The sequence below is a fragment of the Rattus norvegicus genome, chromosome 7 (assembly GCF_036323735.1).
Source record: "Rattus norvegicus strain BN/NHsdMcwi chromosome 7, GRCr8, whole genome shotgun sequence".
NCBI lineage: Eukaryota > Metazoa > Chordata > Mammalia > Rodentia > Muridae > Rattus > Rattus norvegicus.
In genome coordinates, this window is record NC_086025.1 from 126,376,955 (window position 1) to 126,387,995 (window position 11,041).

At 47.8% G+C, this 11,041-nt stretch overlaps 1 protein-coding gene and 1 long non-coding RNA gene across 4 annotated transcripts in view; one reads left to right on the forward strand and one right to left on the reverse strand.

The window, feature by feature from the left end:
* The window catches only part of Yaf2 (YY1 associated factor 2), a 55,458-nt gene extending 53,351 nt beyond the window's left edge, over window positions 1–2,107 (reverse strand). Inside the window, exons 1-2 of one of the 3 annotated variants that reach the window (NM_001134871.2) lie at window positions 1,680–1,830; window positions 1,257–1,382 (exon numbers count right to left, since the gene is read on the reverse strand). In NM_001134871.2, coding sequence (NP_001128343.1) covers window positions 1,257–1,382; window positions 1,680–1,705 — 152 coding nt within the window. In that variant the 5' untranslated portion in view covers window positions 1,706–1,830. Of the gene's footprint in view, window positions 1–1,256; window positions 1,383–1,679 lie in introns of all 3 variants that reach the window. The other 2 variants (XM_063264282.1, XM_063264281.1) reach the window with 2 other exon arrangements.
* On the forward strand, window positions 2,000–9,573 carry LOC134479778 (uncharacterized). The gene is made up of 3 exons (XR_010053505.1): window positions 2,000–2,137; window positions 8,878–9,078; window positions 9,349–9,573. It is a non-coding gene; the product is annotated as an uncharacterized LOC134479778 (long non-coding RNA).
* Window positions 9,574–11,041: the final 1,468 nt, after the last annotated feature.

Consider the following 11,041-nt stretch of genomic DNA (forward strand, 5'->3'; position numbering starts at 1 on the left):
TACATATTGCGTATGTCCAAATATGTATACAGTACACACTAAGCCATTCCCATCCTTACACAGACATACACCCTGTGCTTTTCAAAACACTTATAACAGGAGTCCAAAAATAGAAGTAGCTTCTCATTTTAGAATCTTTCCTTGAACTTAAAAAGTATTTAAAACCTTGCTTTTTAATAGATGCCAAGAAACGCCGAAAATATTCTATTCGATGTAAATGAGGACTCACAGTAAAAAAAAAAAAAAAAAAAAAAAAAAAAAACCTATTGAGATTTACACGATAGGTCTGTCAAAAGCGGCCAGTATTGTAGAAACAATAAAATCTCTACATGTCTCTACACTCACCATGTTAATAAAATTCTATAAACTGAATTTTAAAACCGGGATACCTCCTTTTTAGAAACAACTTTGACTATTTAGAATGTCAAAATTATACAGGCCCTCTTTTTCAAACAGAAAATTCCCCATGTTCTGCGATAATTTATATTCTAATAGGCTTCAGAGTAGCAAAATAAATACGTTACTTAAACATTGCTACAAATCACAGGACTCAAAGAAATGAACTTAAAGTCTGCCTTCCTGCAAGGGACCTGTGACCAGGTGGAGACGGATCAAAAAGGCCACTGACTTTTTAAATGTTTTTAAAAGACAATACTATATATCTACCACACCACAAATTTAGGGCCAGAAACAGACAAAGATCAGGATACCCCGTTTGTGTAAAGATATTCAGGCACTCGAGTAAAAATGCGTTGCTGGGCTCGCCTCCCAACTACTTAATTGTAAAATATTACAGAAATGGAACAAAAACCAGACGTGAAACCTTGGCCTGACCCTTCCGGACATCCGTTACTAAGAAAGTTTGATCTATTACGATCCTACAGCGATACTTTTTCCCCAGGGGGACCGAATGACATCGCGGCCTTTCCTCCGTCCCTTCCCCCTCCCCGTCCCCGTCCCCGCCCCCTCCCCGCACACCAACACCACAATGCGGCCAACGTCTCCGCGCCCGGCTGGGGAGGGGGACACCGCGCCGGCCACGCACTGAATAGCAGCGGCCGGCGACCCCCTTCCATAATTCATCCCCCGAAGCAGGCGTCGCGGACCACGTCGCCGCTGCCGCCGCGGCCGCCACCGATCCCTCGCCGCAAGCCGCGGCTCAGCCGGGTCGCGCCCCACCGCGGACACCGCCTGGCTGGCCGCCCCGCCGTCCCGCGTCGCGCGGGGGCCGCGGGCCGCGGACGCGCGGGACTCACCGGGTGGAGGTGCCCTTCCGCACATCGCACATCATGCACTTGAAGGCCTCGGCGCTGTTCCGGAAGGTGCAGACGCTGCAGTCCCAGTAGCCCTCATCCGAGGCGGGCTTCGGCTGCCGCTTCGGCCTGCAGGACACAACCGGACACGACGCAGCGCGGGGTCAGCCGCAGGCCGCGCCCGGCCCCGTGCCCCGCCCCGCCCGGCCCGCGACCCCCGCCCCGCCCGGCGCCGCGCGGGGGAGGGGAGCGCGGCCGCTGACCCCGGCCGCCATCGCGGCCCATTGTGGGCAGCGGCGCGCGGCGCCGCACCCCCTCTCCACACACACACACACACACGCACACACACACACACACACACACACACACGCGCGCGCCCCGGGCCGCGCCACCGGGCCGCGGGCGCTCCGCCGGCGGGCGCCCTACCTGGTGGGGCTCTTCTTGTCGCCCATGCTCGCTGCCGACGCGCGCGAGGCCGCGGCCCGTCTGTCAGCGCCGAGGCGAGGGGCCGGCGGAAGCGCGGAGGCGAGGGGGCGGGGAAGGCCGCGCCGCGAGCTGCAGCCGCCGCCGCCGCCGCCACCGCCGCCGCCGGATCCCACGCAGCCTCCAGCTGTCGGGGAAACTCCTGCCCGCGCGCACGTGACCCGCGCCGGCCAACCAGCGGCCGCGCCGGAGACTTCAAACGCGGGGAGCGCGGCCCAGCACCCGCGGCGAGTTCGCGGCGCCGCCTCCCTCCTGCTCACCCGCTCGCCGCCCGGAGCGCTCAGGCCGTGGCTCGCACGCCCGGAGGGGCGCGGTGGCTGGCGCCCGCAGACACACGTGCGCCCAGCGCGGCGGGGACCGTCGTCCTTCATTGGGGGTAGCGACCCAGAGGCTCGGGAAAGGTTCGGTGCCCTGCTCTGACTTACATAATTCGAACGTGACGAAACCAGGGTCTGATCCTGTTTTAATTCCAGAGGCGTCCTCTTGGCCTCACGGGGCTCTGCAGTGGCTTGTTATAAAACGGACGTTCGTGAGCTTTCCTAAGACGAATGAGGTTGCTTGTGTCCTGGACACCACCTCCCCAGCCTCGTTACTTCAGCCTATCAGAGACACACCTCGCCTGTTAGACCCAAACAACCATCTCGCTGGTCCTTTAAGCTCTGCTCCCACCTCCCCAACCTAGCGGGTACCCCACAACCAGAGTTAGCGTGCCATCGCTCTGATCGAGAGGCGACCTTAGCGTGCCAAGTCAGGAGAGCTGCTCCTTTGAAGAAAGGGTAGATGAAATCCATCCTTTCGCGGAGCCCTGCCTTTACTGCCTTACTTGGGTGTGCTGATGGAGGCGGTGTAGCTTAGCGTTAGGCTTAACTAACTGAAGAGGACCCAGTTCAGGCACTGAGTACTTAACAGTTGATCTGTGTGACTCCTAGTTGGGATACACTATAAAGGGTGTTTAGAAAATCCAGCTGGACTAAAGCAGGATAAAGCAAATTTTCATCATAATACTCAGAGGGGGGTGGCAACTAAAAACTTAGGAGTTAATTATTTATGAAGTCCTTAGTATTTTGAACTATATTGTCCGTGGGTAATTTAAATAGGAAAGCAGCTAAAAACCGCAGCTAAGGGAGACTGCTGTATTGATGTATTACTTACCAAAAACATCAAAAGTTAATAACCGAAGGGGGAATGCTGACCTTTTATCATTGGGAATTAGAGATTAATTGGGGTAATTAAGAGGGAACCGGGCTACCAGATTCTGAGAGAAGAAACTTTTTTTTTTTCTTTCGGAGCTGGGGACCGAACCCAGGGCCTTGCGCTTCCTAGGTAAGCGCTCTACCACTGAGCTAAATCCCCAGCCCCCTGAGAGAAGAAACTTAAAATGAAGTATAGCAGAACGGGCAAGCATATGGCTCAGCGGTGGAGCACTTTTGAAAAATCATTTTAAAAAATTGTTTTATGTGGGGTCTGCTTGGTTGTTTAGTTTTTTTTTGTTTTTGTTTTTGTTTTTTTTTGCAAAATAGACTTGATCTAGTTGAGTATAAAAGTTATATGTTAGGGCTGGAGAGATGGCTCAGCGGTTAAGAGCAACCTTCTACTCTTCCAGAGGTCCTGAGTTCAATTCCCAGCAACCACATGGTGGCTCACAACCATCTATAAAGAGATTCGATGCCCTCTTCTGGTGTGTCTGAAGACAGCTACAGTGTGTATATATATATATATATATATATATATATATATATATATAATAAATGAATAAATCTTAAAAAAAGAGTTATATGTTAGAGGTTGCATTAATTTTCCAGGATAAAAGTAAATGTCAGAGGCTGAGTGGCTTGTGCAATGGAATTGTATTTTCCCGAGATACTGGAGACTCCAGGTAGAAGGTGAGGATGTCAGGGCTGCTTTCTTCCAAGGCTTGCAGATAGCCACCTATCTAGCTCCCACCTCCAAAGGGGCATCTCTGTGTGTGAGTGCTTTACCCTAATCTCTTTGTATCCCATCTGCCCGTGCCAGGCTCCCTGGATTAGGGCCTACACTAGTTTCCTCATTTTTAAATGATGTATACAGGCATTGGTGTTTTGACTCCATGTGTGACTGTGTGACAGTGTGGGGTCCCTGGAACTAGAGTTACAGACAGTTTTAACCCACCAGGTGGATTCTGAGAATTGAACCTCTGGAAAAGCACTCAGTGCTTTTAACCACTGAGTCATCTCTCCCAGCGCCAACAACCTCATTTTAATTACCTCTTTAGAGAGAAACAGGAAGAGGGGTGAAAGTGCAAAGCAGAGAAGCAGTCCTGTTGGGCCAGCCCTGGACTGGCCTGTTGCCTCTAGTGCATAGCCTACAGGAATATACCTGTCAATCAAAGAACCCGTGTTCAGCATCTCCACCTTCCTTCCTGTAGCTCCCCACAGGGTCCTAGTTGATATTAGTAACTGTCTCATGTTTCTTCGGTGTACTTGCTAGTTTTATGTCAACTTGACCCCAAGCTAGAGTCATCAGAGAGTAGGGAACCTCCGTTGAGGAAATGCCACCACGAGATCCAGCCAAAAGGCATTTTCTAAGTAATCAATGGGGAAAAAGCAGGCTAAGCAAGCCATAAGGAGCAAGCTGGTTGGCAGCACCCCTCCATGGCCTCTGCGTCAGCTCCTGCCTCCAGGTTCCTGCCCTGTGTCAGTTCTGGACTTTCTTCAATAATGAACAGCAATATGGAAGCATAAGCCAAATAAGCCCTCCCCTCCCCGTGCTTTTTGGTCCTGGTGTTTCATCCCAGCAATAGAAACCCTAAGTCACTTAGCCAGGCCGAGTTCTTACCCGGCGAAGTTCTTGAAGAGTCTCTCTGCTCAAACGGTGTAGACATCATGTGAATGCTAAGGTCTCCACCAGCTTTAACTATTAGAAACTAAAGCAGTGAGAAGTGTTCTCAAGACCACCTTGCACTACAGACCACACCACCATCTTCACCCTCACAGCGCATCAGCAGCCCACGGTTACCACTGTCGCCAGGTTCAGTTTCCCCATTCAACAGGTCAAGTCCCATGTTTACCAGGTGGCCCCGTGGTGTAAAGAGTGCTAAATATCCAAGGAATGATTTCATCTTTCCGTGCATTGGAACCACGACTGTGGTCTCACGGAAGCAAACGTCTTAGGACTCATAACCCCTAGTTAAGTAGTGTTCAGTATGGAGGCCACAGAAAACAAAATGTCTGCACGAAGATATGATGAGGAAGAGCCACATCCCCTCTCTCCCTTCCTCCCTGTCTGTGTGCACATGAGTGTTCTAGTCTGTGTGCACACAGGCATATGCAGGCCACCTATCAACATCAGGTGTCTTTCTCCATCACTCTCCACCTTCTTTTTGAGATCAAGTCTCCCGCTGGGCCTGGGGCTCTCTGATTCAGCTAGACTGGCTGGCCAGTGAACCCCGAGATCCTTTGTCTCTGCCTCTCCCGTGCTAGGGAAAAGGGCTCACACCTCTGCATCCTGCTTTTTCTGAGGGTCCTAAGAAGCTAAACTTGGGCCCTACGCTGTCACTAGAACTTTCTCCGTTGAGCAGTCTCCCCCACCCTTGCACTTGTATTCTGGTAACCAGAAGGGAGGTACCATCTTTTGACCTCTGATCCAAAAGACACATTGCATCTTGCAAAGACAGCATCACGGCAAGCATCCCAAGCATGGTGATTCACACCAATAATCCTGTCAGTCAGGAAGGACTGCTACTGAGAGTTACAGGCCAGCCTGGGCTGTAGAGGAGAGGCACATCACAATAAACAACTTAAGTGGAAGCATCATACTCTTTGAGGATGTTGTCCGATGCAACCAAGACTTCTCTTCAGAAGCATCGTACTGTTCTGCGGGGGCCGTTGCCTCGTAGAGATGGAGTATGTGGTGTGCTTAGTGAGTTCCGTGAGTGTGAGCAGAGTGATGGCCGAGTCCACGGACAGTGGTGCCAACAGGGGTGTTCTGTAACGCCTGTTTCACTGAAAACACCTTTCTTCCATTCCACAAGGAAATAGCCAATACAATAAAACTCAGCTGATTTCCTCATTCAAGGAAACATGCCACAGTCACTGTTGGTTTGTGCTGTCTCCTAGTTAGGTACTCAGCCGTGGTAATGTAGTCAGCGAAGCTGCGAGTTTAGCTTTAGTGCTGAGCGCATGCAAAGGCTCTGTTTCAGACTCTATGGCCACCCTGCAGGTGAGCTCACTGAGAAGGCACTAGGGTGGCTGGGGAACAGGCATGACATCCCTGTTCTCTTGTTACAAGCTCTTCCTTCACCCCATGCTCTTTGTGGATTAGTTTTATAGCCTGCTCTGCTGTCCCTTCTGAAATACCCATTCAATACCCGGTTCTCACCTTTTTACATCAGTCCTCCAGTCATCTCTGAGTACCTGTCATGTGGCTTAAAGATTAGAAATTACACATGAATCAGCACGCACCCCGCACCCTGATGACCATGCCTTAAGCCAGATGATGTGGGCAGTTGAACTGCTAAACTTTCTCCTTAACAGAGTTTTTCTCCACTGCAGCCCCCAGAGCCACTTCTCATTAGGATCAGAGTCACACAGCCATCTACCTTGGTCATATATAGAACCATTTATAAACCAGGCCTAAGGTTTTCTCTTTTATCTATTGCATGAGATTCTTCATAAAGCTTCCAGTGTGGACAGAGGGGACACCTATTGTGCATTTGTCTCTCTCTCCCTGCTTATATCCAATATCCTACACCCCACTTCTATGGAATGCTTGTTGCTAGGCCTATACGTGTAGATTGTGGGCTTGGCCCATTTCAGAAGAAGAAACTCAATGTGGTCGCTTGGTATTATGCCATGGTTAGCCGATCCATCCCTACACGAAGTTAAGTATAAAGACAGCAGCATGCCCCAAAAGAGGCATAGGTTTGCTCCAAAGCCATGGAGGTCCACACTGTGACTTGTATACTGTGTTTTTTTGGTACAGAGAATATCTGCTTAGTGTGCTGCAGCTAGACTAGTTCATAGACATGGGTATTGGAATATTACATCTCGCCATTCTCACTGCACTTGTTTTGATATAGGGAGTGTGTGTGTGCGCGCTCACAGTTCCACCAGGCGCGTGAGCCACATGACATGGTACTGGGATTTGAACTCTGGTCCTCTGCAAGTACAGCAGGTGCTCTTAATTGCTAGGACGTCTGTCCAGCTTCGTCTCTGTATTATTTTTTTAAATAATAGCATTTCATGTATACCACTTCTTTTTTTTAAGATTTTTATTTATTTTATGTATGTGAGTACACTGTAGAGTGAGCACACTGTAGCTGTCTTCAGACACCAGAAGAAGGTTTCAGATCCCATTACAGATGGTTGCGAGCCACCATGTGGTTGCTGGGAATTGAACTCAGGACCTCTGGAAGAGCAGTCAGTGCTCTTAACCACTAAGCCATCTCCCCAGCCCCATGTATACCAGTTCTTATCAGAGTCATTTAAGTTGCTTTAAAAATGCCCTGTGGGTTAGATTTTTACATGCACTCTTATGGAATGTCCAAGACTGCAGAAGAGAAGCTGGTGGCAGTAGGAGTTGCTTGGCGTGTGTGCATTTCTAAAAGTGCAGCTAACTTACTTGTTCACAAAGAGTTTTAAGTTCACTGTCACTAAGAAGCAAACAGTCTCGAAATGAAAACTTCTTTACTGGCAAATGTATTTATACCTTGGTGTGTTCTTGCTCATACCTTGGTGTGTTCTTGCTCACCAGCCCTGTAGGTACTGATGGAGCGCAGGGCCAGCTCCGCGCATACCCCTCAGTCCAAAATGTTAACGACACTGCACTTGTTAACAAGCAGCATCTTAATGAACCCATTGCGAAGATTTTACCCCATCACTCACTTATTTCGTTTTTAGAATTATTTATTTTATGTATGTGAGTACATTATGTGTTCAGACACACCAGAAGGGGGCGTCAGACTCCATTACAGATGGTTGTGAGCCACCATGTGGTTGCTGGGAATTGAACTCAGGACCTCTGGAAGAGCAGTCAGTGCTCTTAACCTCTGAGCCATCTCTCCAGCCACACACACCCCCAGTCATTTATTATATTAGCTTATAAGCTTTCAGTGTGAAATACACTAGTTATACTTAGGACCTTTGGTAAGGTAAAATATATTTTAAATATCTTTCCATTCATATTTTTGACCTGGAAATTTCTGCTATGGCATCTGAAAAGTTAGAAGTACGTAAAAGTCTTTCTGCCAAAAACACCAAACCAGAACTAAACCAAACCAAGACAAACAAACAAACAACAGCACAAACACAGCCACCACCCTTCCAAATTTCTCAGCAGAAAAATATTTTTTCCTCAGACTTAATCGTGGAGAATGATATATAAGGGGGGATTTTCAATTTTTTGTCTTAAAATTTTCCATAAGAAAATGTTTGGAGGCCAAGTGTGGCGGCGGCGACACACGATTTTAATCCCAGCACTCAGAGGCAAAGGCAGGTGGATCTCTGCATTTGGGGCCAGCCTGGTCTACATAAGGGCCTCCAGGACAGACAGGACTGCAAACCCTGCCTCAGAAAAGAGAAAAGAGAATCACTGGACCAGCATCTGTGTATTTGTTTTTATAGTAATATAAATAACACTATCTGAAGAACGCATTTCATGAAAAGAGAGTAGAATCATAACCACGCCATCAACGCAGAAAGAGCTGTTTGAGGGGAGGCGGGGCTGACCAGAGGGAGTAGAGAATGGGGAAGGGAAGCGGGCAGGGCTAAGAACAAAAGAAAACAGCATACATGGCCAAAATAAGGCTGTGCTTGCTTCAGTAACCCAGATTCTAAAATTCAAACCACATGCTTAACATGGCCCCTGCACAAGGGTGTATACAAATCTGTGAAGGAGTCCATATTTTTAATGTGACCACAGTACATTCTGAACAGGCAAGAAATGCCATAATGAAACTCATCATGATGATTGATTGATATATGCCAACAAAAACATTAAAATGTCCCTAAATAACACACGTTGTTAATATATCCTAGAAACAAACGCATCATAGAAAGATGTTCAATAGCATTCTGTATCGTGTGCACTTTAACTATTGCTGACATTTCTTAGAGTCTGTTTTGTTTGTCTGTTGTTGCTATGACTCCCACTTTTATTCTCACAGGCAATAATTCAGGGGTCCAACGTGCGCTTAACCTGAGCTGTGCTCTGTGTCAAGAAGACTCTCTTCTGGAAGAAGGCTGCAGCATCCTGAACTTGGAGAGGCCCAGGTTCAGGTCCAGGGAGGGATACACGCTGTACCCTTGTGCTGAAGGCCCTTTAGGCAGTGGTGTCAGCAGCTCAGGGGTACGAGTGGGCTCTCTGGGTGAGCTTCGCCTCTTGGGAATTGGTCAGGTCCCTTTTCCTTTCTTTTACCTTTGTTGTTGTTGTTGTTGTTGTTTGTTTATTTTTGGTTTTGGGGTTTTTTTTTTGTTTGTTTGTAGTGTGTATGTGTGTGTATGTGTGTGTGTCTCTGTGTGTGCGCTGTGCGTGTGTGTGCGAGCCTACGTGTGCACACGAATGCCTGCATGTGGAAATTGAAGTTATGAATCATCCTCAGTCTCCACCATCTTTTTTTTTTTTTTTTTTGAGACAGGAGCTTGATCACCAATTCACCTACCCTAGATGGCCCTCAAGCTCCAGGGATCCACCTGTCTCTCACCCCTAGTGCTGGGGATCTTTCCAGAACTGCATTCCTGCAGGGTCTCACACGGAAGACCAGACTGCTATCACTCCTGGCAGCCTTGCCTCTGCCTCACCAGTCCAGGATCACAACTGTGCACTACCACGCTCAGCTTATATTTCTAAATCGTTGAATAAATTCCTGAATTACTTTGAAATGATAGAATTTTATGGAGTTAAAGCTATCTAAAATTCTGCCAATCTGTTTATTTTAAGGTGAAAGACAAATATGTATATAAAGTTCTTTATAGTGCCAGGTGTGGTACACATGCCTTTAATTCCAGAGGCGGATCTCTGAGTTGAAGGCTAGCCTGGTCTACATAGTTCCAGGCCAACCTGGGCTATGTGGTGAGACCCTTTCTCAAAAACAGAACTGTGGGTGTGGGTTCGTGTATGTGTTTGTATATGTATTTGCATACGTATTTTTTAATATTTTTATTAATTTTTTATTTATATAAGTACACTGTAGCTGTCTTCAGACACACCAGAAAATGGCACCAGATCTTATTACAGGATGGTTGTGAGCCACCATGTGGTTGCTGGGAATTGAACTCAGGACCTCTGGAAGAGCAGCCAGTGCTCTTAACTGCTGAGCCATCTCTCCAGCCCCCTGTATACATACATACATACATACATACATACATACATACATACATACATACATACATACTACAGTGAAATTCATTCTCCTATGAATTTTGGATAATGTATAGAGTCATGTAAAAAGGATCACACAGTCAAGATGTAGACCAATGGGTTGGAGAGATGGTTCAGTGGTTAAGAGCACTGACTGCTCTTCCAGAGGTCTTGAGTTCAATTCCCAGCAACCTCATGGTGGCTCACAACCATCTGTAATGGGATCTGATGCCCTCTGCTGGCATGCAGGTGTACCTGCAGATAGAGCACTCATATAAAATAAATGCATCGATCTTTAAAAAAAAGAAAAAAAAAAAGTAGAGGCACTTCATCGTACCCAAACTTGTCACCTGCTGTCGAGTATAGCTAAATTTAACCTCTGGCAGTTACTGACCTACCTCCCACTTTAGATCACTTTTCCTAGAATGCACTGTGTAACGATTTCCTCCAAGATTGAAACAACCTGAAAGTGGGCAGTCCCATCCCTTAAACTGAGGTTCTGGATCAAATAAAAAGGAGAAAGCAAGCTGAGGGCCAGCGTTCCCTCCCCGTTCCTGCCCTACTGAGGGCGCAGTAAGAGCAGCTTGCGCATGCCTGCTGCAGCTTCTTTTCTGCTGTGATGAGACGACCAGCCGTTCTTCCCTGGTGGGGATTTTGTAGCGTCTGTAGGCGTGAGGGAAGCTGTGGCCGTTATAAATGCAGTGGGATATGACACACAGATTTCTCTGCCCTATAAAAAGCAAAAGTACTTTCCAAAGTCTTTTCTTAGGTCATCAATCTGTTTTATACCTTACCTTCTGTGCTGATTTTCCACAACTGTATTACAAATTACGGTAAAGCTTAACAGCCGAAGGTCACTGACCTGACCAGAGATCAAGCATCTGGGCAGACATGAGTTGAGCGTCCTGGCTCCGTGTATCACGCAATCTCAGTATTGGAGCAGACATCATCTCAGAGACTGGCCGCAAGCA